The 24,884-nt window shown below is 40.4% G+C and overlaps 2 protein-coding genes across 2 annotated transcripts; both read right to left on the bottom strand.

Annotated features, from left to right (window-relative positions):
- Positions 1-4,951: 4,951 nt before the first annotated feature.
- Positions 4,952-24,478, bottom strand: hoxd3a (homeobox D3a). Its single transcript, XM_044018128.1, has 4 exons — positions 24,168-24,478; positions 8,453-8,512; positions 6,320-6,866; positions 4,952-6,167 (listed from the first exon to the last, which is right to left on the bottom strand). Exons 3-4 carry the CDS (start codon positions 6,762-6,764, stop codon positions 5,416-5,418), a joined length of 1,197 nt encoding a protein of 398 aa, XP_043874063.1. The 5' UTR covers positions 6,765-6,866; positions 8,453-8,512; positions 24,168-24,478; the 3' UTR covers positions 4,952-5,415.
- hoxd4a (homeobox D4a) lies at positions 14,353-18,209 on the bottom strand. Its single transcript, XM_044018137.1, has 2 exons — positions 16,787-18,209; positions 14,353-16,353 (listed from the first exon to the last, which is right to left on the bottom strand). Exons 1-2 carry the CDS (start codon positions 17,253-17,255, stop codon positions 16,055-16,057), a joined length of 768 nt encoding a protein of 255 aa, XP_043874072.1. The 5' UTR covers positions 17,256-18,209; the 3' UTR covers positions 14,353-16,054.
- Positions 24,479-24,884: the final 406 nt, after the last annotated feature.

Below are 24,884 nucleotides of genomic sequence, written 5' to 3'. Positions count from 1 at the left end.
TTCTTTATCCCGCAGACAGATTAAATTCCAAACCTTGTTACTGTAATAGGCACACTTGTAGCTCGCCATGAATTAGAGCTCTAATTATATTAGGTACTATTTTAAACAAAATAACACATTTCTTATGATCCATAGGTGTAATTTATAGCAAAGCCAGGTTCATTTTCCTGGGCAATCAATTTCGTGGTGTAGCAGAAGACTAATATAATTATGTAAAGTGCTGAGAGCTGAGTATCGCAGTCAGCACAGAAGGGTTTTTCGAAGATAAATGAAGATGCAATTTATTCACTCATAATTTCATACAGAAAATGCTATGAAAGAAATCCATAGGAGCATCAGAAAAAGGTAGAGGCACTAATGCTTTTTGATATAGACTACCAGTGCATTGTAGTCAAGGCTCGGGTAATGTATGAGTTACTTCAGGTTTCCTCACATCACTGGGCCATCTTTCACACGAGGAAGGAGGAGAGGAGCCTTTTGGCCAAGCCCTCTAAATCATACCCAGAGGAGTGAGTCATTTATTATAGTTACAATTATATCAATATCACTAACACATAAGAGCTGCGATAAATCCACGCACATCAGTTTCTGTGACAACATGCATGATCAATGTGGGCTCCTCGGCTTCTGTTTTTCTTGGTGGTTTGGCTGCAGGTTTCTTTAAATAAAAATGTAAAAAAAAAAAAAGCAGGTCTGCAACTTCACCACAGTTTACGTACAGCAGCCAGACTCTCAGTCAGCCCTTACATCAATTCTCATCGGTCTTCAGCATACATCTGCAGTGTCTCCTGCATGTGCAAAACAAAGGACCACCTATACTGTGCACGAGGAATGCTTTTCAGTTATGGGGCAGATGCATTCTGCTGGGGGGGGCTGCCAGGTATCATCATTTGCGTGCTGTGTAGAATGAAGAGGAATCTTTACCTTTAATAGCTATTGTTTTTCTTGGTGGGGGGGGGTGTTTCCTCTGTAATTATACTGTATATTTTTCCAGTGTGTGTGGTCAGCACAGGAACAGATGGGCCTAAGCAACAAGTAATGAGTTTTCACACGGATGTGATGTAACCCATGCATGCTAGTGGTTGTGCAGTCTGCTTCCTTCCAGAGGGAGGAAAACAGTGTAGACTCGAGTTGGCAAACAACATAGATGCCCCCACTGTGAACAGAGTGTCTGCCTCCTCTGATCATTCACATGTACACACTGTGGAGCGGAGTCGTTAATGACAGCAGGGGCCAGGCGACAGGAAGGACTTCTGACAACGGTGTCCTCGAACATTCACATCCTCTGTCGGTGTTTACAGATGCTCAGAGTGTATGTGGTATACAGATAATTTTTCCTCCCTCCTCTTATCTGATGCCAAACACTTACTGGATATTCCCATTAACTGAGCACTGAATGGGAAAACAAATGAAATTGTGGCTGTCAGTTTAATGGACTGAAGGAAAATATGGGACACAAAAACTTTTAGATGTTTTTTGTGTGTAGTTCAGATAAGACAGAGATTGAGTAAATGTACAGCAAACTAAGTTGTTTATTTAAAAAACAAACAGGTTTTCAGCTATTAATACATCTTTTGTCTCTTTTATTTTTAATATACATGAAAAAAATCAGTGGCAAAGATTATTTTAGTACTTTTTATATCACAGGTCAAGGCACTATCTATCTATACAAATGAAATCACACTAGTATTATCTTGTGAATGTTTTTATTTTCTTCATACAGAGGCATGGAAGCATGATTTAATTATACATATATGTACAGTATATGCAGCATTAAAGTAACATACAGTTATGTGTCAGTCATCACAAAGAAGCTGGAAACAAGTCAATTTAAGGTGAATTTCAGCAGTTTCTATAGTTCATTTAGTTGTTGTTTTTAAATAAACATCTTTGTTGACACCAGTCACTTTACTGATTTGAACTTTACAATTACTTTGGCTTCTTACAATATTCACACAGAGTTTTGAGTCAGTGACATTACACACATAAGTGATGCTGTGTTAAAACCATAGCAGACCTTCAGGCTCCACGATCGCCACTTTAAAACGTCCTTCTCACATCCGGTGTTGCAGAGACGAAGAGATGAAAATGAAAATCCTCTTTTGTGAATCTTGCTCCTTGGTCCGACGGTAATCCACAATACTTTAAGTACTTTGTATACATCTTGATATACATACATATAACTACTGCTCCGTCGAGTCTCCAGAGCAGCTCAGCTACAAAATAAAACCCCCCCTTGGGATGAAGATGAGGACTGCTGGCTTGCTGAGAGGAATCATCGCGATATGTTGTGATGCTGCTGACGCGCACATCAACTTTTTCTTTCCTCGGGCTGCAACATGTGGGCGCCGTGGTGAATGCAGAGTTCCAGTGCAATATTACCAAATTCAACGAAGGTCTAGCACCTTCTCTCCGTTCATAATACCATGTAACACACGCGGATTCATTGCTCTGAATCGTCTTCACCCTGGGTTTACAAGAAACAAACAAACAAACACAGAACAGGAAGACAGTACTATGTTTTAAATGAGATTAAATTCAAATACCGTTTGTCCTGAGTTGTGGGTTCTTGCCCTGCTCTCATTAATTCTTAGCTTACAGTAGTACTACACTTCCCCATATGTAAACATTAGCCTCCACTGAGCAGGCGTGGTCTGATCTGCTCTCATCCAATCAGAGACGCTAATCTGAGGTCCCAGCTGCACTGCCTGCTCCAACAAAGCATTTCACATCTCTATAGAAACTATCCTAAATCAAACAACAAAAACAAGAATAATAACGACGATATCTAAAATTTGTTTCATACACATATTAGGTTACAAAAACACAAACCCAGAGTTTAACAGCTTTTCATACTTAAATAACTGTTTTTTTTTTATTAATTATACAAACACAATATTGCTGTTAAACCACAAAATAAACCATGTTGTTTCCAGAAGAAGGTTCTTTATTGCATTCCGGAGTCCAGTCAAGCTTCAAATTTTTAGTTGAGTTAGTTGTGCTCTCTGTGCTTCTACTTACCACTTTGCAATTGCCATCACTTTTGAGAGTTCGTAAGGAAAGTAATTTTTTGTAAAATTATAATAAGATAAATAATTTACTTTTCATATTAAACGTTTTTTTTTTTTTTACAATGAAATTGTATCTTTCCTCTCCTGTTTTGATCTGGCTTTGTTTAATCCAAAACAGCCCAGATCTCAAAGAATAATCATTGATTGCATTATTTTTTTCGTAATGACTTGAATGTCTCACTGAATGACTCGAGCAGCGCACAACAGAAGAGGCGGGATAGATGAAAGAAAGAGCTCACCCAGGGTTAAAATGGCCGCCATCCACTGAGCACTCAGATGATTTGTAGCCAATTGTAATGGCTCGTATCTGAATTCCAGGCTGGATTTAGTCATAAAAGAAGATCTGCCTTTAAAGTGTTTAGGAGTCACAGTCACTTCACTGCCTCTGCGAGTATCTCAGAAGCAGTGAGTGACTGTGAGACATGCGCAGATTTAAAGCCACTGATTATTTCTTTGACACGAGTTTCATTTGCCTTGATGCGCTCTTAAATTCAAAGGATATATCACCTCAGAAAATGTGAAAGCAGTGGGATCCTCTCCCCCACCATTAAAGATTGGCCTGCTCAGTTTGAAACGTGCTACTTGGATTTGGAATGCAAATGCTTTGTTCATGAGGAGGAGGGATCAGCGAGGAGTCTGAAAGCGACGAGTTTTTGATTAATGAGCTTTGAAATGGCTCTCCAGGAGCAATAAAGGATGAACTGCGCGCGCTCTCTCCCTCACACACACTCACACACACACACACACGCACAGGCATCCATCCATCGTTGCATCATTTCCAGTGTCAAACAAGCACCGAAATTGTGCTTCTTCTTCTTCTTGTTGTTTTATTGTCACTAATCTGTCCTTCATGTATACATATACCCATTAACAAACGGGGCATGTTGTTACTTCCTCACATGTGTGTAAATTATTTCGAAAATGATTCTCAGTATGCACCAGTCAATTAGAGCAGCCACTGATTGGGCTATGGTGTATAGGAAAATTGAACCCATTCTCTTGTGCCAGCAGATAGGAAGGTAATCATGTGGCCAATTCTGGAAAAAAAAAATGATGTGACATGTGCGAGATGCAATAAGCCCATACACTCACTTCCCTCAATAAAATATCAATAATCTCCAGAGCCTTTTATTTCGCTGAAATGCACTTTGCATTGGAGGCACCGAGCGCGCCTGATGAGTTTTAGATATGATGGTGTCTAATTATTGATTAGTTGGTCCTGTTTGGTCTGTACAGTAGAGCAGTGAGTCAATAAGCCTCGTCTCTATACTGTTAACCTGACAGCAGCATCTGAAGGAATTAAAATAATCAGAGGCAGTGGATGACCGGCGCGTCTGCTGCAGGGCTTTGCACAGAAAACAGAAAACAACAAAAAGGCAATTAAAAAAAGACAAGTTTGAGCACTTTATTTACAAAATGTTAAACACAATAAAATATAACATTTCGATATCATTAGGGTTTCGTAAATTTATGGATATTCTGCTCAATGGAAAAACAATGGAAGACAAATAAAAAATATCAATGGACTACACAAAATGACATGCTGGTGTGTATAATATTTGATACTTCGATAGTCTACGTTTTGCTTAAGGTCCGACATAAGATTAACCATGGACATACTGTATAGTGATGTTTATACACTATAAAATGCCCCATTTATCCCAGATTTACTATTAGAAATGCTCCTTTTCAACAATACACCGCGAGTCATAGCATTTTCCAAAAACCCTGTTTTGCCAACACTTCCAAGTGCACACTGATCTGTCCAATCTTACAAAAAATAATCCCACTATCATAAATACTCGCATATAAACGATAAATAATGTGCAATACAAAAGTATTTAAATAATAAATAGTAGGGTCATATGCTAGTACGAAAGATTATGCAGCATAATACAAAATAAATAAATAGGATGCCCGTAAGGAAAGTGAGAACAGACGAAAAAGGTCCCTAAAAATCGTTCTCTCTAATAATGATTTTTCTACTTTCGTGATCTACAAGACTTACCTTCAAGTAACGGCGGGAAATATTCAGTCAAAAATCAAAATGCGCATTGCACTTGAGAAAACGTAAAGAATTAAACAACTGACCACCAGGCTAGTCTGCCTCTGCGCATCCCCAAATATTCAAGAGAAATGGACAAAGCTGTATTATTTAGAAAATAATTACACAATAGCATTAATAGTAATATCAATAATACTGTAATAATACACACGACTCGCTTGGAGCGCAGTTATTAGACTAGTGAGGTAATAAAAAGAGCGCAACGTAATTTGGCACACACATACATACATACATACACACACGCACGCGCACACGCGCGTACACAGAGACATACACATATTACAAATGCGTGAGTTTCGGTGCTTCCTGAATCCGTCCCTGAGACGCTTGGTGAGAGGTGAGGTCTGTGTATGTGGGATGTGGATCACAGGGTCCGTGGTGGTGGTTTCCTGGGATCTGAGCGGCACAGCTGTAGTCCACACTGGTGGATGACGGGTGGGGAAGATGGCCGAGGTTGAACATGGGGCCCGAGGCTGGCATGGAATCAACAAAATTCCCACCCACATAAACGGGGCTGCCTTGCAAATTGGCGTTGGCAAAGCCGCCGTTGCTCTGCATGCTGTGGTGTTCGTACTCGGAGCCCGGGTACCTCTTCTGCTGCGGGATGCAGCCGCCCAAGGGCGCCGTGTACGCGGCCAAGCCGTACATGTTCTGCTGGGGTTTGGCGAAGGACGGGGGCGAGGGCGCGTCATAGCTGAGGCTGTTCACGTTTTGGTGCTGGCCAGAGTATCCAATGTGATTTGGGCCACTCAGCGGCGGGCTTCTATCCGGGGAGTGCCCCAGGGGAGAGTGTGCGAGCCCTTTAGACTTCTGGTCCTTTTTGTATTTCATCCTCCTGTTCTGAAACCAGATCTTTATTTGACGCTCGGTGAGATTCAATAGATTTGCCATCTCCACTCTCCGAGGGCGACACAGATAGCGGTTAAAGTGAAACTCCTTCTCCAGCTCCACGAGTTGCGCACTGGTGTAAGCAGTTCTGACCCGTTTGGAGGCAGGTCCGGGTGGACTCTTCTCGTCACTCACCTCACCACCTGTGAATGGAATGGACACATGAGTGAATGAACACATGAGCATCTTAGCATATTTTATGAACATTACCTGTTCATAAAAGCCACACACACACACACACACACACACACCCACACACACACAGACACACCGCCCCATCATGATCTGTATATACCTGGAGCAGTGCAGTTGTTGCCCTTCTGCTTCGCGTTCTGCCTGGTCTCCTTCATCCAGGGGAATATCTGCTTGGTGAGCACTGGTGTACCACTGCTGGAGCCGCTGCCAGATGGAGATTTTTTCTTCTGGGATACAGGGCTGTTGGAGCTGGGAGAAGATGCAGACAGTGGAGGCGCCTGCTGCTCCCCAATACTAGTGGCTTGGCTGCTGCCATTGGTTTGACTGCTGCTGCTCTGCCGCATGCAGTCACCGTTCAGGTCACTGTCTTTGAGAGGTGGTCGGACAGCAGAGGTCTGGATGGGACACACTGGGCCCTGATAGTCACTCTCAATGTTAGATGTGGGGTAGGACTGGTGTGCGGGGCCATAGGTGTAGGAGTCTGGTTTTGGGTAGGTGTAGCTTCCAAAAAGTCCAGAGTTATCGTAATATGTTGCTTTCTGCATTTTGTTGATTCAAAACAAATAAACCAGTGCGTCTCTATCCAATGGCATGAGTGTTGTTTATTCACGTGATTGGTGTTTCCCACCGTCGCTCCAGTCTGTGACCTACAAACAGAAACACAACAGATTCATGAATGAGGCCTTTGCTCGTTAGAGATTCACCATTTCTTAAATCGAATCTCCAAAATGAAACCATTCACGAGAATCAATCAGCTTGACACAGATTCGGTCTGTATTAAACCTTTACCAACTGTCCCTGTAGAACATTGTTACATCACATATACGCAGCCCCCCAAAATCCAAGCTGTCCACATGACTCAGTTCTGCCACAAAACAGTTAAAGTTTAACTTGCGCTCAAATGACCCTCTGGGAAGCTTTAGGAGTCCCTCAGAAACGAGCTGAATCAGCATTTGACACACACATACACACAATAGCCCTTTCACTAATCACGAGGCCCGACAAAGGCCGTCATGCATTGTTCCCTGTAGCAGAAATATAGCCCACCAAGGCCGCGCGCACGCATTTGGATCACATGGTTCTACGCGTAAGGGAAGGGAAGCAAAATGGTTAAATAGTGAAACCCTTCACTGGCTGTTATTAATGCTAGTCGCAGAAGTGTATGTGTGTGTGTGTAAGAGTGGGGGAGGGGGCATGGAGTAGGAAGTGAATATGATATTTAATTAGACTTTTTACTTCAGGCCTAAACCCATACAACACTTTGCATTTTTTTGGTTAGGTTTTCCTTTGAGCTCTCTTCATTCATTTTTTTATTTACAAAATTATAAATAAATTCAGTTGTCAAAACAAAAGTTGTCGTGGATATATATGTGTGTATATTTGATATTAGCTTTAGTTTTACGCATGAAACAGAGCACTCACGTCAGACTTTTAACTTAAACAAAATATCAAAGGAGCCTGTACTGTATGTTAGTGGCTTGAGGAGGCGCAGTCTGCGCCGTGCATAACAATTGCACCTGTCAGTGTGGACCGCGGCAGAATTTATGACCGCAAATGTTATGGTTGTAAACGGTCGCGGAGAGGAATGAAAAGCAAAACACTCCTCGAGACTCGCAGCCTTCAGAAGTGTAAAACCGAGCGTAGGAGGAAGGCAAGGGAAAGAATTCATACTCTCCCATACAGAGGCTCGGCTTATAAATGATGCCTCCATTCTGGCTCAGAGCGAGGCTGCAGCCACACACCGAGGCGACACACTGGACACTGGGGCGATTCTGCTGCCGAAAAACAGGCAGGGAGTATTTTGGCGAAGGCGCGTCTGATCTGATAGTGCGGTTAAAGTGTGGAAATCTGCCATGAAGTGGTGAAAAACCTTCCTATTTTTGCTACATGTTTCTGCCTTTTTGTTATATTTAATAGAATATATAAAGTGTAAACAGGCAATGTTTTCCTTTTTCTTCACAGTAAACAATAGTGTAAAGATAATTAGGCCTTATTTGGGTGGCTGTGCTTGCCGAAGGAGAGGAAAGCACGTATTTAAATGGGACTCTGGTCTGCGTAAATAATTACACGTCCAGGTTAAGTTAAAGTCATCCCTCATGTCTGTTTTCGTGATTTAAGCCTCCTGCGAAACTCTGAGCGCGTTAATATGCAGCCTAATAACAAATCACCCTTTCACCTGGTTAGCAGTTGCCTGTGTTGTCTGTACTCCCTTCATTAAAGAAGTGTTACTCACCGAAATCTGCGCAGAGCTCTTTTATTTCCCTCACGCATTCATTACTGCTCTCACCTCGACCTGGAAAGGAAATAGAGTTCAATAAAAATCTCTTTGTGTTATAGATTTGATTTTTACAGGCTGTAAAATCCGATGCTTGCTGTGAATAAAAAAAATATTTATTGGATCGATTGAAATAAACATTTTTTTAAGTCCAGCTAAAATCATAAAAAATAACACTTTAAGACATTAAGAATTGTTTTTGGCTTGTTTACATGATTTAACCAATTGTCCCTGAACTCACCATATATATATATATTTTAAAAAAAAACCTCTGCTTTCAATGGCCTGACAGTGAAAAGTCCTGCATGTGCACTTTTATACAAAGAGCCAGGCCAAATATTTAGCAGCCATAAGCTTTTTTAGGTGACCCTCGGGTCATTCAGCATTAAGTCAAAGTTTAATGAACAACGAGGAGTTTGGCTTCAAGTAAAACCCAAGAAGTGAAGTGAATTCAAAGCAGCTTTTCAGTTGTGAGTGAGACACAGGAGAAGATGCTCGACCGACGGCAATGAATAAGAAATTCAAAACTATGGAAATATTTTTTTTAATTATTATTATTATTTTCCCCTTTAAGCGTGAAAATAATTGTCTTATCTGCTCACGTTTGAGGATCATTATTTTTGAAATGTCATCATCATCATCATCATGGAGTTTTAACATTCCATCGTTGTGGATTATTTGGTTAAAACTGGTCGATAATGTGCGCCTCAAGTGCGTTTTGTGCACACTGGGCTACTAGTAACAGACATGGTCCTCTTTTCAAACAGCAGTGTTTTTCGCCTACGCGCTGTTACGGTAAGTTTACTGCACACAAAGGGCCGCGCTCACTGTGGAGTGTTATTATCTCGCGTCGTTTGTTCAAAGGTCTGCTACTATTTCAAGTCAAACAACACAGAGAGGCTATTTATATTCATATTTATAATATATGAAAATAACAGTCTACAGTTTAAAAAATAATAGCTGCTGTGGTAAAAAATACAAGGTTGCATTTTCCTTGGAGAAAACACAGGCGTCTATTTTGTAATTGGACTAAAATGTTTTTTTGCTCCAGTGCTGATTTTGCTCAAAAATAACCAGCAATTCTGCAGAAACTAAGACGAGAAAGACGTCTATTTTAAATAAATATGCAAAACAAATACTTTAAAAGTTATACATGGTCAAACAATAAAGTATTTCTATATTATATTCAATTATGTCAGCGACTAATGCCTGATCTTTAATCCTAAACAAATAACAGAGAAGAGAAAATAATATTAACATGCGCCACAATTAGGAGTAAAACATAGGGGTAAACCTGAGAAGTGTCCAAATAGTAGGAAAATATAAGTATTTGCCTTTGTGCTGGTTGATTATAGAGCCCGGTAATCCTTTAAAACATCCAATATGAATTCATGTATAATATAACGTTGCAGGATAACAAAGCCATATACAACTGAAACCACATAAATCACGGCAAACGCCACTGTGACGATAAGACAACAAATTAATGTGATTTACGATCCAAGAGGCAAAAAAGAAAAGTTCCTCCCCTACTTCTTCCTCCGAGACGGGTTTGGAAATCAGCTGAAAAGCGCAGGGCAACTCAGGCTCAATCTGTCGATAATATTTGAACGCGCCTTTCCCCAAAAACAAAAACAAGACAACAAAAACGACAAAGAGAAGACGAGACTACTTTTGAAGAGAAGTCGTATTTGGACTCCATATCCGCAGGACTACGCGCAGGCGAGAGCGACATTAACAAGCATCACCTCCTTGAATGGAATAAATCATAAATATTCCCTTGCATTATATTAACCCGTGGTTAAAGGTTGCTTTGTGCCGTGCAGTTGCTTACCTGTGCATCAATTCATCATAAAGCAGTTCCCCCTCTCAGTCTCAGCTCCTTTGCACACAGTCTCTAGAATAAATCCTTCACCCTTTGTCTGCAGACAATGCTGTCCTAAACCTGATCTTGCTGTTTTTCAGACATTTCCATATACCAATGGAGACAGTATTCCCGAAAGAATGGAAGGACTCACATTCAACTACCAATAAAAAGCGAACGAGGTATCCTTATTCCAGGAGAGAGAAAAAAAAGTCCCTGGCAATCAATCACCCATTGAAATATACAGGAAATATTCAGAAAGTGATACAGGCATTTGCAGCTAACATTAGGATTTTTTGGGGGGGTTTCAGGGAGCTATATGGTGACAAATAAAGGCGCTGCCTTAAGATACAAGCATATTTGTTCACGTGATTGTCCCCTTATTCATCCAACCCTTACCTCACCAATCCATTTTGATAAAGGGTGGCGTTTATTTCCTCCTCAACTGTGTGAAAATGTTCCACTGCCCATTTCTTTTAATCTGCCCTTGAACTGCGAGCATTGCACCTCGCCTGCACTCCAGTATTTACACACACAGAGAGCAGATATGTGCTCCTCTTTTTGGGTGTTTACAATAAATAAAGGTGTGCATGTTTTCATGCTTTTTAGGGCTGTGATCGTTGCAGCATCTAAAATAATGTGTGCATTTTTATCAAACATGTTAGAGAAGTGTCCATTGATCAGGGTTTGCACAATGAATTTGGCCTTTTCTTTTCAGCTCACCACATAAAAAATTATTTATTATAAACAACAATAAAAATAATAATAATAGGGGTCTCAATTCGGATTCTCTGTTTAGTCGCCCAATATCTGCAGCAGTGTGGGATGTGCAATTTTGAAAGTGATTTATGAAACGAATGACGTGTGGGTTTGGGACTGGATTGTATTCAAATAAACCACATTATCATCTTTTGTTTGTTGTGTCTGTCTTCACACTCTGCTCCAACACAAAGAGTGACAGCCATGTTTTTTTCCCCTCTTCTTCTTCTTGTTCTTCCCTGCATTGTTTTCTATATCAATCACAGTGCGAAGAGAGATTGTGAAATGAAATAGTACCCTCCCTGTTTGATAAGCACTAAATGAATGGATAAATAAAAACATTGATAAAGACCAGATTGGGTTTGGAAGGGGAAGATTTGGAGCCGCAGAGAGCGTCGGCTGCTTCAGCGGTGGTTATCTTTGCTGAGAAGAAGAAGAAGGAGGAGAAGAAGGAGAAGGAGAAGAAGGGATGCAGCAGACTGGTAGCGTCGCAGCATATGTTCAGAGGGTAATAAAAGTGAAAGATTTACAGTTTTCGCCCGGCCCCCCAACAGCCTCGCACCCTTTCAGGAATTACCGAGAATGATTTACAAGGAGGCAGAAAGTGTCAGGCTGCCTAAACCTCCACTGCCTCCAAGAAATCAGAATCAGATCATTCCATCTAACAATAAAAACAAGCAGAAACAGACTGTCCCACAAAGCTTTAAAGGGAAGATAAATAAGCAGTTATTTGTCCGATATGAGAGGGGGGAAATCCACTATTCACCCAAGGTATGTTCACATATATTCAGCCAACAAGACAAGAGCGTGTTTAATTCAAAAAGCTTCTGGTTATTGTCAAAAAAAATCAAACAATATTATTTAGCTCCTTCTGTAAAAAAACAAAAATACTAAAAAGTACTTAAAATTGTCTCAAACCTGAATTAAACAATAGGTGAATAAAAAAATAACGATCACTGAGTCCGAGGTAGCATTTATACAGAGTGAGCCTCCATAAATACACGTCAGTGTCTCTTCATTTGCACGATAGATCACATCAATCCCTTTGGAGACAAATGCGCAAAGAGCAAACTCCAAATAAAAAAAAATAAAAAAAAAATACTGAGCTTTAAAAACATAATAAAAATGAATGTTTGTTTGTTTGTTTGTTTTTTTCCCCCCCAAAGAAAACAAAGACAGAGATGCATGCACACACAACGACGAGAACCACAGGCTGCACAATTCTGCTCCGAGCGCACACATCAAAGGGAGCAATCTATCAAATATCACGACATTTGATATCGTCATTTAGCAGCTCGGGCAACATGAAAAATGCTGAAATATTTACCTACCCAAGCATCCATCGGTTCGGGCGTGTTGCTAAAGTGCGGGGCTACGGTGGCGCCGGGAATCGGATATTATTTTCTTGGGGGATCTCTTCAGTTTTCAAGTCTGATAGAGTCCTTGCGATTAATGACGACGCCGTGTTTCTAGGGGGACGTGCTGCATTAATTATTTAGACAATCACGTGGTCGCGAATGGAGAGCGGAGTGGTATAGTCTCTGGATTATATCTGTGAATGCAGACAGCGCACTTTCATATATCTTAGGGGGTTGTAGTCTGTCTGGCTCAGAGAAGCTTCTGCGAAAGCAGCTGGAAATCAAATATGGCCGGATGGAGAGCAACGACGTTGTATTCCTGCACTGGGTGCAGTGTCATTGAAAACGGCACTGCCTTTGGCTCCCATTTATTGCTGTTCACACATGTAGGTCAGTGTGGCTACACACTGCACAGTGTAATAGGCTATTCTGACCTGAGATCAGCTGAGGGGGGAGAAACTGCGTTATGATATATTTATTTCTCAGTTAATGATGTTATCAAATCAAGAGTTCAAAGCAGGATGCTTTTATATATATATATATATATATATATATATATATACATATATATATATATATACAGTATATATGTATATATATATATATATATAATGGCTTTTAAATTATAAATGGTAAACAAAGCTGAGTGCTTATGTTCAAAGACTGTGCAGCAAATGTATATAAGGTATAGGTTAGTTGTCCAAATGTCGCCCCCCTCCCTCTCCTCCCCCTCTCATCCTCTCTTCAGCATCCATGCACAGATCATTGATGGCAGCGTGGTGGATTGGTGGCATCACTTTGTCTCAGCTTCTCTCTGACTCTATGTGACACACGCTCGAGACATGTGAGCGCCTATAGTGTCCGCAAATGGTCAGTGGGGATCAGACAGTGGTCACTGGGGATGAAAACACTGGGAGAGTGCATGTGTCTGTTTATGGTCGTTTTTTGTTTGGATCAGAAGTGATCCTGCTCTGTGGAGGGTGGGAGGTCAGTGTTGCTGTGGGTCATCTCCAATAAAGACGAGACAATATCAGGGCCAGTGCGTGGACTATATCATGCGTGGATGTGTGTTGATTGGGTCGATAAAAGTGGTGAAATCTGGTTTAGAGTGAGATAAATATCCCTTAAAAGTTTGTGGTTTTTTTGTCACTTTGAGAGTCAGGGAGTCAATGAACTGTTGGGTTATGTGTGTTTGCTCCAAACATGTTGTATTTGTGTGGAAATAAACGTTAAACTACAGAATTGTGTCAAAGTATTTTGTGCAATCTCATTGGAAAGATCCAATGAGCGTTTCCATATTAACGAGGATGTTTTTACGCACAGCATGTGCTGCCTTTCATAAGAAAGGACGGGTGGAAATTAGGGCAGAGCTCCAGAAAAATGTAAAGTTTATAGTTTTGAAAGTTCTTTTTTTCCGATTCTTTAATTGAGGCACATTTGTGTTTTTACTTTTCCTACTTGATGCTGGGACGAGGCCGGACTTTGCCCGGGCAGCGCACATTTGGTGCGTTTAGGGAGCGAGAGCTCCATATGGCTCCACATTCATGTGGCGATTTCACACCAAGAGTTCCAAAAGGCGCAAAGCAAATACAACTCGAAAATAATATTATGGTAAAATGATTCTAAAATTCTTCTTTTAGGAAGGTTGATTAAATATTTAATCCCGTTGGTTGGATAAATAATATGAAATAATTGAATTTAAATAATTTCACGACAAACTGCGTTTCGCAAACAATTAAATGCATAATCAGTAGAAATCTTTATTTCTTTCCAATATACTTCTCACATCTCAAAATGCACAATACAAAGTAGAAAGCATGTACAAAAATAAAACCAAGAACATGAGCAGACAAATGCACAAATGCAGAACCTTTTCTGGGGGGGTCGTGTTTGATATAAATACTGTTTTTACAAAAACAACGCGTGTTTCCACGCACGGACTCTTACTTTGCGTTTTGCGAGATTTTTAAAGTGTAGGAAGAAGAAGAAGAAGAAGAATTCTCCAAAAAAAAGAAGAAGAAAAGGCGCCTGGGAGAGAAAATGCTGCCTGTCCGGCGGGTCAGGGGGTGCTGGGGTCAGTCCTTGCGGCTGAAACGTGTCCTCTGCATGAACCTGCCACTGCTGCTTTGTCGACCTTCGGTTGAAATACCTTTTCAACTGTCTCATGGTGAAGACTTAACAGAGAAGACCTCCTCGTATCTGAGAGAGCTTCTGGGCCTTTTTTTTTGTTTTGTGTCCGAAGACAATAACAGTGTAAAACAAGAAATATCTGTCTTGCAACGTGACGTGAAAGCACCCCCCACGCTTTGCCTGGCGTTTAATGAAAAACTATATTATCCAGCCCCCCCACTCTCCTCCACACACATTAACTAAGACTAAAACTTTTGCATAAAGCCATGCTAATAATGCACAAGAGTTCAAACATATTCGTAGATTAATTAAAGTTTAACGAATGCTCTTATAATTAAATTGCATGTCTGCTATTTGAATTTTAAAAAATAATGTACACGTTCGTTTTTTTAAATAAATAAATGGCGTGGAACTCATTTCAAGAAGGAAAAAAATATAATTATAATCCTAAATATTCCGGATTTGATTATTTCCGAGGAGAATCATCCAAATATCAAGTCGATGCCATGCAGGAACAAAATGATCTTTCATGTAAGAGTTTGAAATGGCACGAGAGAGAGAGAGAGAGAGAGAGAGAGAGAAAGAAAGAGAGAGAGAGAGCCTCTGAAAATGTACACTGTTTACAGAGATGTCAGGAGAGATTTATAAGGGCACTCAGAATAGTATGCACACGGGAATGTCTCGCTTTCGGGAATCATATTTAGGCTAAGAAAAAATAATAATTTTCTTCAAGGCTTTATTGTACAAAATAAGTTAAAAACATATACAAGTCACAAAGACACGTAGGACTGAAATATTCAGCGGGAATTTTGCAGTTTACGAAAAAGTAGGTTGTGTTTGGCGTGCTTTTATGCAAATAATGCTTCAAGTATATATATATTCATATATATATTGATATATATATCGATCTATACATGTTTGTGTTTATTTATTTATTGTGCGGTTGATATTAAGTTTCACCAGGGTAAAGAAAAACAACTGAAACAATAGATTTGTGTGTGTGAGTGTGTGTAATTTGAAAGAAGGGCTTCCCTGTTCTGACTACAGATGTTCCACTCTGTAAATCACCGTGAATCCACGTTGGAGGACTTTGTTTAAATCCATGAAATCAGCCGAGGTTGATGATTAAATGTCCTCAAAAAAGGTGAAGCGTCCAGAGGACAACGAAAAAAATAAAAAAAATAAAAATGGAAGAAAAAAAAGTTTGGATGTATTTGTGTCTCTGATGAAAAAATAATAATAATAATAAAATATCAAAGAATAGGCTTGAAGACTGATTGATTTTTCGGACTCTTGAGTCACACTGCTGGGGTCTTTTTTTTTTGTTAAATTAAAAAAATATATAAAGAGATGAAAAAAAAAACCGACATCAGTCCATGCAAAAGTCAGGCAACCGTTGTCTTTTTTTATGTACAGTTAATTTGTAAAGATGGGTCACCCTCCCCTCTTTTATAATGCTGTGATATCAGTCTGGTTATCCTTCTGGATGCTTTGCAGATGGCTGGGAGCTGGTGCAGATCTGCCCTTGGTGTTGGGTAGCTTGTGATCTTTCTTCCATTTCATCCGTCTGTTCTGAAACCAGATTTTAATCTGCCTTTCGGAGAGACAGAGCGTGTGGGCAATCTCAATCCGCCGCCGCCTGGTTAGATACCTGTTAAAATGAAACTCCTTCTCCAGCTCCAAAACCTGCTGCCGGGTATAAGCTGTTCTGGACCGTTTGGGCTCCGACCCTGTGTAATCTGGGTTCACTGTGGGGAAAGAAAACAAACACACAAACAAAACAAAACAAAAAAAGAAAAAAGGAAAGAAAGAAAGAAGGGTCACCAAATGTGGCCAGTGAAGCATGCAGGCAAAAACAAAAGTAGAGCAGTCCTCTTTTATTTATTATTTACCCGGGACGCTCAAACTTTTTAAAAGACACATGGAAGCAGTGCCGCACACAATCACTGATTTTAAGTGCATTTGAACAGATTTAAGTTCGCGATATTACAAGCGGTCAATAGGTGTTTCCAGGAGCTCTCAGGCGCTCACCTCGCGGCCTGTTTCCTCAGCTATAAAAATTTATGACTTGTGTAATTGGCGAGGCCTTTCAAAGACTCCCATAAATATTACACTGAATGATTTCTAAGCTACTGCTCTCTGTTGCTCCATAAGAGAAGAAGAAGAAGAAGAGGATCTTACCAGTAGTTACGTGGACTTTCTTCATCCAGGGATAAACTACTGCAGGCTGCTTGGCTTGTATCCCATTTTGGCTCTTTGTGTTTTGCTGCTGTCCACAAGTCCGGGGTCCGGACACTGGGACCGGCGGACTCCGCTCAGTCTGTGCGCTAAAAGGACTCGCGTGGCCGGATCTCTCCTGCACATGACCCCGTGGCTGCACTGTGGAGTCCTGCACGGTGTTGCAGCTGAAGGGCTGCTCCGTGTAGTTTGGCCGTGGGTAGATCCCTGGATGCTGAAAGTCTGTGTCCTGCGAGGGACTGAAGTAGTCCGAGCCCTGCTCAGGTATGTAGCTATTTTGTGAATATTCCTCGCAGGGAGGAAATTTCGGGTCCACATACTTAGAGTTCACCATATACGAACTCATGGCCATTAATTTCTGAAGGTAGAAAATACTAATTTTTCTCGAGTTGTCTTTTTTTCCTCCCTCCATAAAGCCCTCCTACTTGGTGTCAACTGAATAAAGTTAGCGAACCATGTGACCAGATCGGCCAATGGAGGTGATGCTGGTCCACACACGAGTAAACATACAACTAAGAGCAATATTATCCGACTTAAGATGCATCCAGGGATTAATGTCACGTTATATAATATTACAGTGAAATGCCAGTGTTTTAAGTTTTGAAAGAAAAACAAAACAAGCTGGAAAAACAAATAAAACAACACAATTCAGTGTTTTGTTTCAATTAAAAGGTGTCAAAATGTATAGAATTATAAATTAAAGTCCGTGGTTATGATGTTGTTTTGTGTGAACAGATTTAAACACATCTTCTTCTTATTTAAAGTGTAACTTGAAGGCGCAGTGTTCAACAGAGAAACCAACAAAAGACAAAAAGCCCCTTGGCATAGAAGCAGCGAATAATGACTGAGGACAATTGATGGACACTGTCTTTGTCAAGAAGGGGTCATCCAAAAGTTACACCAATCTCATCACTTCATCTTCTCTCATCCCTTTGACCAAAAAAAACCGTCTCAGGAGCTTATTGGCCAAGAGCAGCAGCAGCAGCAGCAGCAGCAGCAGCCTCTGGGAATCAATAATGTAGAGACAGAAACGAGCCACAGGAGAGAAAAGCTACAGCTGGAGTGGACTCCGGCTTAGTTTCTATTACCAAATCATTTCCTTTCCAACATATAAACACAACCGCAGCCTGTGATTCCTAATCACGGCCATTTCCACGTGAAACACTTTGTATCAGATTCCCGCAAAGACGATAGAGTTTCAACTGCGCCCTGAGCCTTTTCCTCATGAAGTATGTGCTGCTGTCAGATTGACTCTCCTTCACACAGCAGCGCTGTCACTGCAGCCTCCGACCGCACATCGAGCTCAAAAGGACCGATCAAAGTCAATAAACACATCGAAGTTTTTTCATCGACCATATACTCCCCTAGAATCGAATCTGTGACTGGGGTTTCATCACACAAATTCGGTTCTACAGGGTATATATAGACGACGGGTAACAACACAGCTCACTCTCAGTTCCTCCTCACCACCACCAAAAAAAAAACAAAAAAAAAAAACCCACACTGCACTTTATTTTTAGGCCTTTACACTTTCAGCCAAACATCACTAAACCTCACAGCCAACACAAACCATCACAGGAACATAGTAGAAGAGGCGTCCATCACATCCAGACTGCACTGAAAATGACAATGTCATTAGATGCTTTTTTTTCCTCATTAAAACAACTTTATCTTTCGTTTTCACGATTTTTCTTGAATGCATAAGCTTTTGGTTTCGCTTCACTTTTGAATCTTTCATTGTCAAACAGCAGCTTCAGACGTCACGTCAGCTGCAGCTTCTCAAAGTGTTTGACAGCCAGTCATTAAAGCAGCATCTTCTCTCCTTTTGGTGCCTTTCTAAAAGTGACATTTTTGTTGTCGGTGCAGAAATAGTCACGCAGCAGCTTCTTGAGTCATGTCAAGCTGCCTCTTCTCAAAGTACATGGGCCCCACATGATAGTGCTGCCTGGGGCATCCTTGTCAATTTGTCCCCTCCAAAAAAAAGGAGCCAGTGAACTCAGATCAACCCAGATCCAAGTTGAATTATTCTTAGAAAGAATATAAGTCCATTTTCAGCTCTAATATCAGCATGGACGACAAACTGCAGGCCTGTTACTGCGAATACTTAACCAACCAGAGGATGAGGCCAGAGGCCACACAGGTCAAACCAAATCATTTACAAACTTATCAAAAAAATTCCATTATTTTTGCTCTCGTTGACAGCTCAATGGGTGCAAAAGTTTACCAATTCCTCGTCTGCCATTAACTAAAGCAGCATGGCGACCACTGCAAATTCTTTCGGTCATTAGATTTTTACAAATGGATCAAAGCTGGGCATATTTAAAATAAATAAATAAATTGCATTCCTTTTTAAAATGACACAAAAATCTATATTTTAGTCATGGAAAACTCCCAACACATGCAGAGGCTTTATCAAATAAAACTAGAGATATAAGGACGTCATTAGTGTTGTGTAATTTCCTATAAGGCTTTGAGTTACTAACAATTACATTAAAATAATTTGATTAGGATGTCAGGATGAATTTGTCATGATGACAAAATATTGCACGTGGGCTAAAAAACACAATTTTTGGGGGAAACGTTTGAATTTCATTTGGGCCAAACATACAAATACAGCTTTAAATAAGAAGAAATAAACGAAATGTGTAGGTGTGATTGTTTTCAGGATGATGAGCAAAATGTGTTCAGTCTGACACAAGGTTTAAAAACCCAGGTTTGATATTTATTAACTTTAAAATCTCAACTATATTTCAAATTGAGAGTGATTAAAAGTGTTTAAGGGTGAAAAATAAAACAAACTTGACCTTTTATGTTTCTTTTTTCTGCATCTTTTACATTGGCATACATCAGGTTCAGCCTGCGATTATCAATTTGAGTGAGATTAAAATAATTCGTTTCCAACACAGTTTTGTGACACAAAATACAAAGTTGTAATAAATTCGTTCTTGCCCTTCACATTTCAATATTAGTGAGACAGCCTGACCTGTCTTTCACCTTGCCCCCGCGAGCCCTTCAGACGGGTCAAAGCCGAGATACGCAACAAAAGAAAGATAAAGTCAGCGTTTCCTGGCAGCTTGACTTCAACTAAAAGGCTAAATGCTTCAGCTGGACTGCTTTCCCGTTTCAATTACGGGCTTCTTTTCTACTTATGGAATACTTTTCTCGTCGTGTTGGAGCGCCAGAAAAAACACGAGGCCTATTTGATCTAATTTTAGGAGCAAAGTGGCACTAATAATGGAGATGGTTTTCCTCCCACTGTCAACAATAATCCTAATAATAACACAAATACATGTTAGACACTTTAAATACGCTTGTAAAATAAATGAATAACTAAACACATTAATGAAAAATGAATTTCAAGGCCTTTAAAGTAAAAACACTGGGCCCATAAAAGTGACGTAGGGACCAAACCCTTTTATTGATGCAAAGCATGGACTGATTTTTTTATGTTGTTGTTTATTTACATTTAAAAAATTTAAACTAATTGTACATCGATAAAATAATAATGCAATTGCATATTACGCATGGATTTAATTAATTCTTGGAGAGGCCTATAATTCAGCAACACATACAAAAACAACAACAAAAAGCCACTTGTGATTTGATTCCAAGCAAACAAGTGAAGTGAAGCCCAGTAATATGAAGCGACTAAATCATAGAGCAGTGCCAACAACAACATCCAAACAAAAACAAGCTCACAAACAAGCTCAAGCTCAGTGTGGCAAGAGAAAGACGAAGCAGTTTCCAAAGCCAGCAGCCAGCACTCGTCTTATCCCTGCGACTATCACGCACTGTTGCACCATTGACAGTATATAGCATCGAGCGCTATGCGTATGACATCACACGCCCATGCATACCACGAGCATAATGATAAAAGTCAGCTTACCACAGAGACTGCAACACATGGCACCGCGCGCAACAAACACATCCATGCTGATGGGAGGAAAAAAAGTCTCTGTCCGCCACTGCTGCCTGCCAAATGAAGCTCTATTCCAACCCATCTGGACGCTCTTACTAATACACAATGAGAATTATATTTTGGCTTGTCAAGTCTCAGGCCATAAAACAAACTTTAATGGCGTCACGTGTTTCCTCACAGCCATTCACAACGGCGCGCTGGCCCATAAATAACCCTCAAAGTTGCACTTACTCAATAACGCCGATTACGGTGATGTGCCCTGAGTAAAGTCGCAGGAAATAAGGAAGCTGGGGGGCTGCGACTGTATGGCACACATGGGAAACAGCATTACACAGATAACATACTCTACTTTTGTTGTAGTTTTAGTAATAGTTTAACATGTAGTAATCGGCTCGTATGAATAAAAGTGTGCACTGGCTCTGATACATATAAAGGAACACATTTCATTTGAGTTTAAACTTCTTCAAATAAAATGCTTTCAATGTATTTTTCCTTCTCACAGCACAAGCATGATTGTGAGCTTTTACAGGAGCAATTCCACCTCCAAAGTGTGAGCATAAACATCGACCATGCGTCACTGAATGCTGCTAAAATTCATTTCTCTCCCCAGTGAACCTGCCACAATAAGACTGATGTCATTCAGGCTTCCGGGCCAATCCCTGGGAGCAGAGAGACAGTTCGCCCCTCCCCTCTCTTCCTGCCCAAACTGAAGAGAGAGAGAAAGAGAAAGAGAGAGGGAGAGCTGATGATGGTTGTGTGTGTTCATGTTTGGATGGCTGCCTCTGTGGAGCAGGTATATAGTGTGATAAATGATGAGGGGGGTAAAATGAAATCAGAGGCTTGTCAATTTTTAAATGCACGTGCTCATGAAAACGTATTTCCCTGATGTTTCCAGAGTTAAAAAAAAAAGCCTTCTGGGTATATTTTACAAACATCTGCACTCACACAAACAGTCCCTGCTATTAATAGATGAAGTTTATGTAGTTTGTCTGAGATTTAATGTTTTTTTTGGTTTGTTTGTTTTTGCAATGTAATGGTAAAATGTAATTACTTTAACATCATTGTCACAATAGCATCCTCTTTGAATGTCAGACTCACAGTGAATGTGTCACAGTGTATATGAACTGTATATATAATATATAATATATAACAAACAGTTGCTGTCACTGTGTGCAACACTGATAACAGTTACAGTTAAACTGATAATAAACTGTCTGCATAAATATTAATGTCTAGGCATCGATTAAACAATAACCAGCTGTTTAATTCCCCTTTTCACTTGAGCAATGGGCCTTTTTCCCCCCACAGCAGCCATTTTGACATGTCACAGGAGGAAATGCACATGTATGATGGCTGCGTTCCATTTAGCTTTCCTCGCAATCATACTGCATGCTTGTTGTTTCCTGACCTACATAAACACAACAGAGCCATAGGTAATGTGACAAATAACCACTTTTTCTCCCCTGGCGAAACATAAATAGGCCATTGTGATCCAACATTCATGTTCTTAAACAGCACAGATATGCAACTGCGACAGTTTATCATCCTCACCAGGCCTGAGGTTCATCACACAGCTGCTGCAGTCTCAAGCAAATTCACACAAACTCAACAAAACCCACTTAATGCCATAGAAGCCGTCACGTGACCCGGTGCGTCAGCCAATCACTGCGCCCAGGAAGCTGCCGGTCAAGGCGTGCTGACTGGAGGCAGAGAGGCCGAGTGTTGGGCAACAGCGCCTTCTGCTGGAATTTTAACGACTTCCCGCCTAGTGTCCACTGTAAAAAATATCAGTCTAAGCAAAACAAGCTTCCTCAAAGAATCTTACATTTCATTAGATTATCGACGCACGTGAGCAAAGAGGAAGAAGACGTTGTGTTTTAAAATGGGAAATAGTTGAGTCCAATATATGATCAATTAAGTTCAGGTCTCGAAAACGCCAGTGTCCTCTTAATACTTGATTTAAATGCTGTCTAAATTAGTTATTGCAGCGAATTAAAGTGTAGCTGATACTAAAGAATCGTCTCCTACCATTTTTTGGAAAGACCTTCGTGATTTCTGAAACTGAAGTAAATTGAATACATCATTGTTTCCCAAGATAAAGGTGAGTATAATTGGAAATACGGATGCAAATAAAAACCAGCACATTCAGCAGATACAGAAAATGGAAAAGTTGACCATGAAAGAGGGCGATAATGTGAGAAAAAAACACTTGGTTTATCTGACAGGGTAAATGCAGAAAAATAAAATAAATACAATGCGAAAAGCTATTTAATCTACGAGGTTTCTAATGACTGTGTATATGTATTAAAAAAAAGTGACGTTTGCAAAACCTCTCTGTCACATAATAATCCAAAAGAGACTAAAATATGACCAGAGGAAATGAGGGGATTTAATAAGGGTGGGGATGAAACCACATCCTCATATCTGTATAAAATGCGTTCATGGCCTGTGGCCAGACATTTGCTCTTCTTCTTAAACACTAACAATGTCACACAGGAGAGGAAATATAAAATCTACGTGCACTGACAAATTAAACAAAACAGCCTCCTCCAGAGTGCTGTCTTATTTCCTCAGGTTTTCCAGGGTCCATTTTGTCGCATTGCAGTGAGGCTGTAAATACTTTCGCAGCTGCCTGTCAGCCAGCAGTGAAATACTGTCTTTGTTCACTTGGCCCCATCTCCAGGCAGCTGAACACTGCTATGAAAACTGAGCCTGTTTTGCCATGCAGACGTGCATGTGTGGGAATACAGCAACGCGGATTTGTTCTGTGTCGATGGACAGTGCAGCATTTTTCTTTTCTTTTTTTTCCTCTTTTTTTTTGGCAAGTGTGCGCAGATATGGCGGGGGCTCATCATGCAGATGTTCTAGTGCAGCTGCACAAAAAACCACGCATAAAATCACACAAGTCTGAGCTGAATGTCAGCCGTGAGAAGGCGAAGGGAAACGAAAAAGTCCATTTAAATCGAAATCTCTAACGGGAAACGTTGGATAAAAAACGAGAAGCTTGAAAAACACTGCACTCAAAACCTCACACATGCGCCATCACTGAGCCACAATCAGTACAAACATCAACATTCAAAAACAACTCCATATAATTATTTAAAAAAAACATTTGTCGTTTATTCTTGGCGCATAATTCTCTGTCACACATGTTTAATCATCACTAAAATAACCACCAGCCTTTAAATGGCATGCGTAAAAACAATAAAAACAAATAACACAAATATAAAACAAATATTGTTCCGTTGCAGCTTGAAACGCGTAAATTCTCCAAAAAATGACCTGAGAGCTGCGAGGCTTCAGCTCATTTACATGCCTAATGAAACAGGAAGCTGTCAAACTTCACATGCAGACGCACACACAGACGTGAATAAAGGCTGCGAACATCAGAGTGAAAGTGCATACCTGTAGCCGGGATGTAATCCATGTTCATTTTCTGAGGTTTACCTCGGCGCCGCATCTTGATGAGAGCTTGTGCTGCGGTGTTCATGTCGAGGTCAGACACTGACAAAGTTGAAACGCACCTCTCTTGTCATCCAGGAGAGCAGAGCTGTTCCGCAACAAAAAAAAAAAAAGATACGCACAGTTTCGCACGTTTATGGAACGACTGACAGAATTCTTTTTCTTTTTTTTCTTTTTTTTTAGAAAGCGGACCGTGGCGCATCGGTTTGAGCAGCATAGACGCAGAATGCAGTGGGAAAAAAATCGCCTGGGAAATCAGGAAAAGAGCCATGAAGACGTTTGCCTCTCACACATGACCAGTGGCATCCAATGACAGGCGATGGAGGCACATAAAAAGGTCTATTACCAAGTTGTAAATTTTCCTCTCACAAAAAGAAATTTCGACTGCAGCAATTCTCCCCATCTTTGCGCATAATAGCAGAAGCCCCTCCGTGTCCTTTAGGAGAGAGAGAGAGAGAGAGAGAGAAGAAAAACACTCTTGTCCTCCCTCTTTGCCATTTTCCGTTGCGGTTGCTCGACCACCAAATATTTTTAAGGAACACATTCTAGAGTTAAATGTTTTCATTTGCAACAAACATGTTTGTAAAGAAATAACGTCCGATTTTATTTGACTTTTTTTGTGTTTATCTCCTTTTGTTGAAATTGTGAAAATGAGGTGTG

The sequence above is a fragment of the Solea senegalensis genome, linkage group LG2 (assembly GCF_019176455.1).
Source record: "Solea senegalensis isolate Sse05_10M linkage group LG2, IFAPA_SoseM_1, whole genome shotgun sequence".
NCBI lineage: Eukaryota > Metazoa > Chordata > Actinopteri > Pleuronectiformes > Soleidae > Solea > Solea senegalensis.
Note: the sequence above shows the minus strand (reverse complement) of the source record. Positions and strands in the feature narration are given on the sequence as shown.

What these genes read in the sequence shown, in the direction of transcription:
- hoxd3a (XM_044018128.1), bottom strand. Translation starts at nt 6,764, where the DNA reads ATGCAGAAAGCAACATATTACGATAACTCTGGACTTTTTGGAAGCTAC. An exon ending in CAACAACTGCACTGCTCCAG is followed by an intron (nt 6,168 to 6,319) that starts GTATATACAGAT and finishes TTCCATTCACAG; the next exon opens with GTGGTGAGGTGAGTGACGAG.
- hoxd4a (XM_044018137.1), bottom strand. Translation starts at nt 17,255, where the DNA reads ATGGAGGGAGGAAAAAAAGACAACTCGAGAAAAATTAGTATTTTCTAC. An exon ending in GAAAGTCCACGTAACTACTG is followed by an intron (nt 16,354 to 16,786) that starts GTAAGATCCTCT and finishes CTTTCCCCACAG; the next exon opens with TGAACCCAGATTACACAGGG.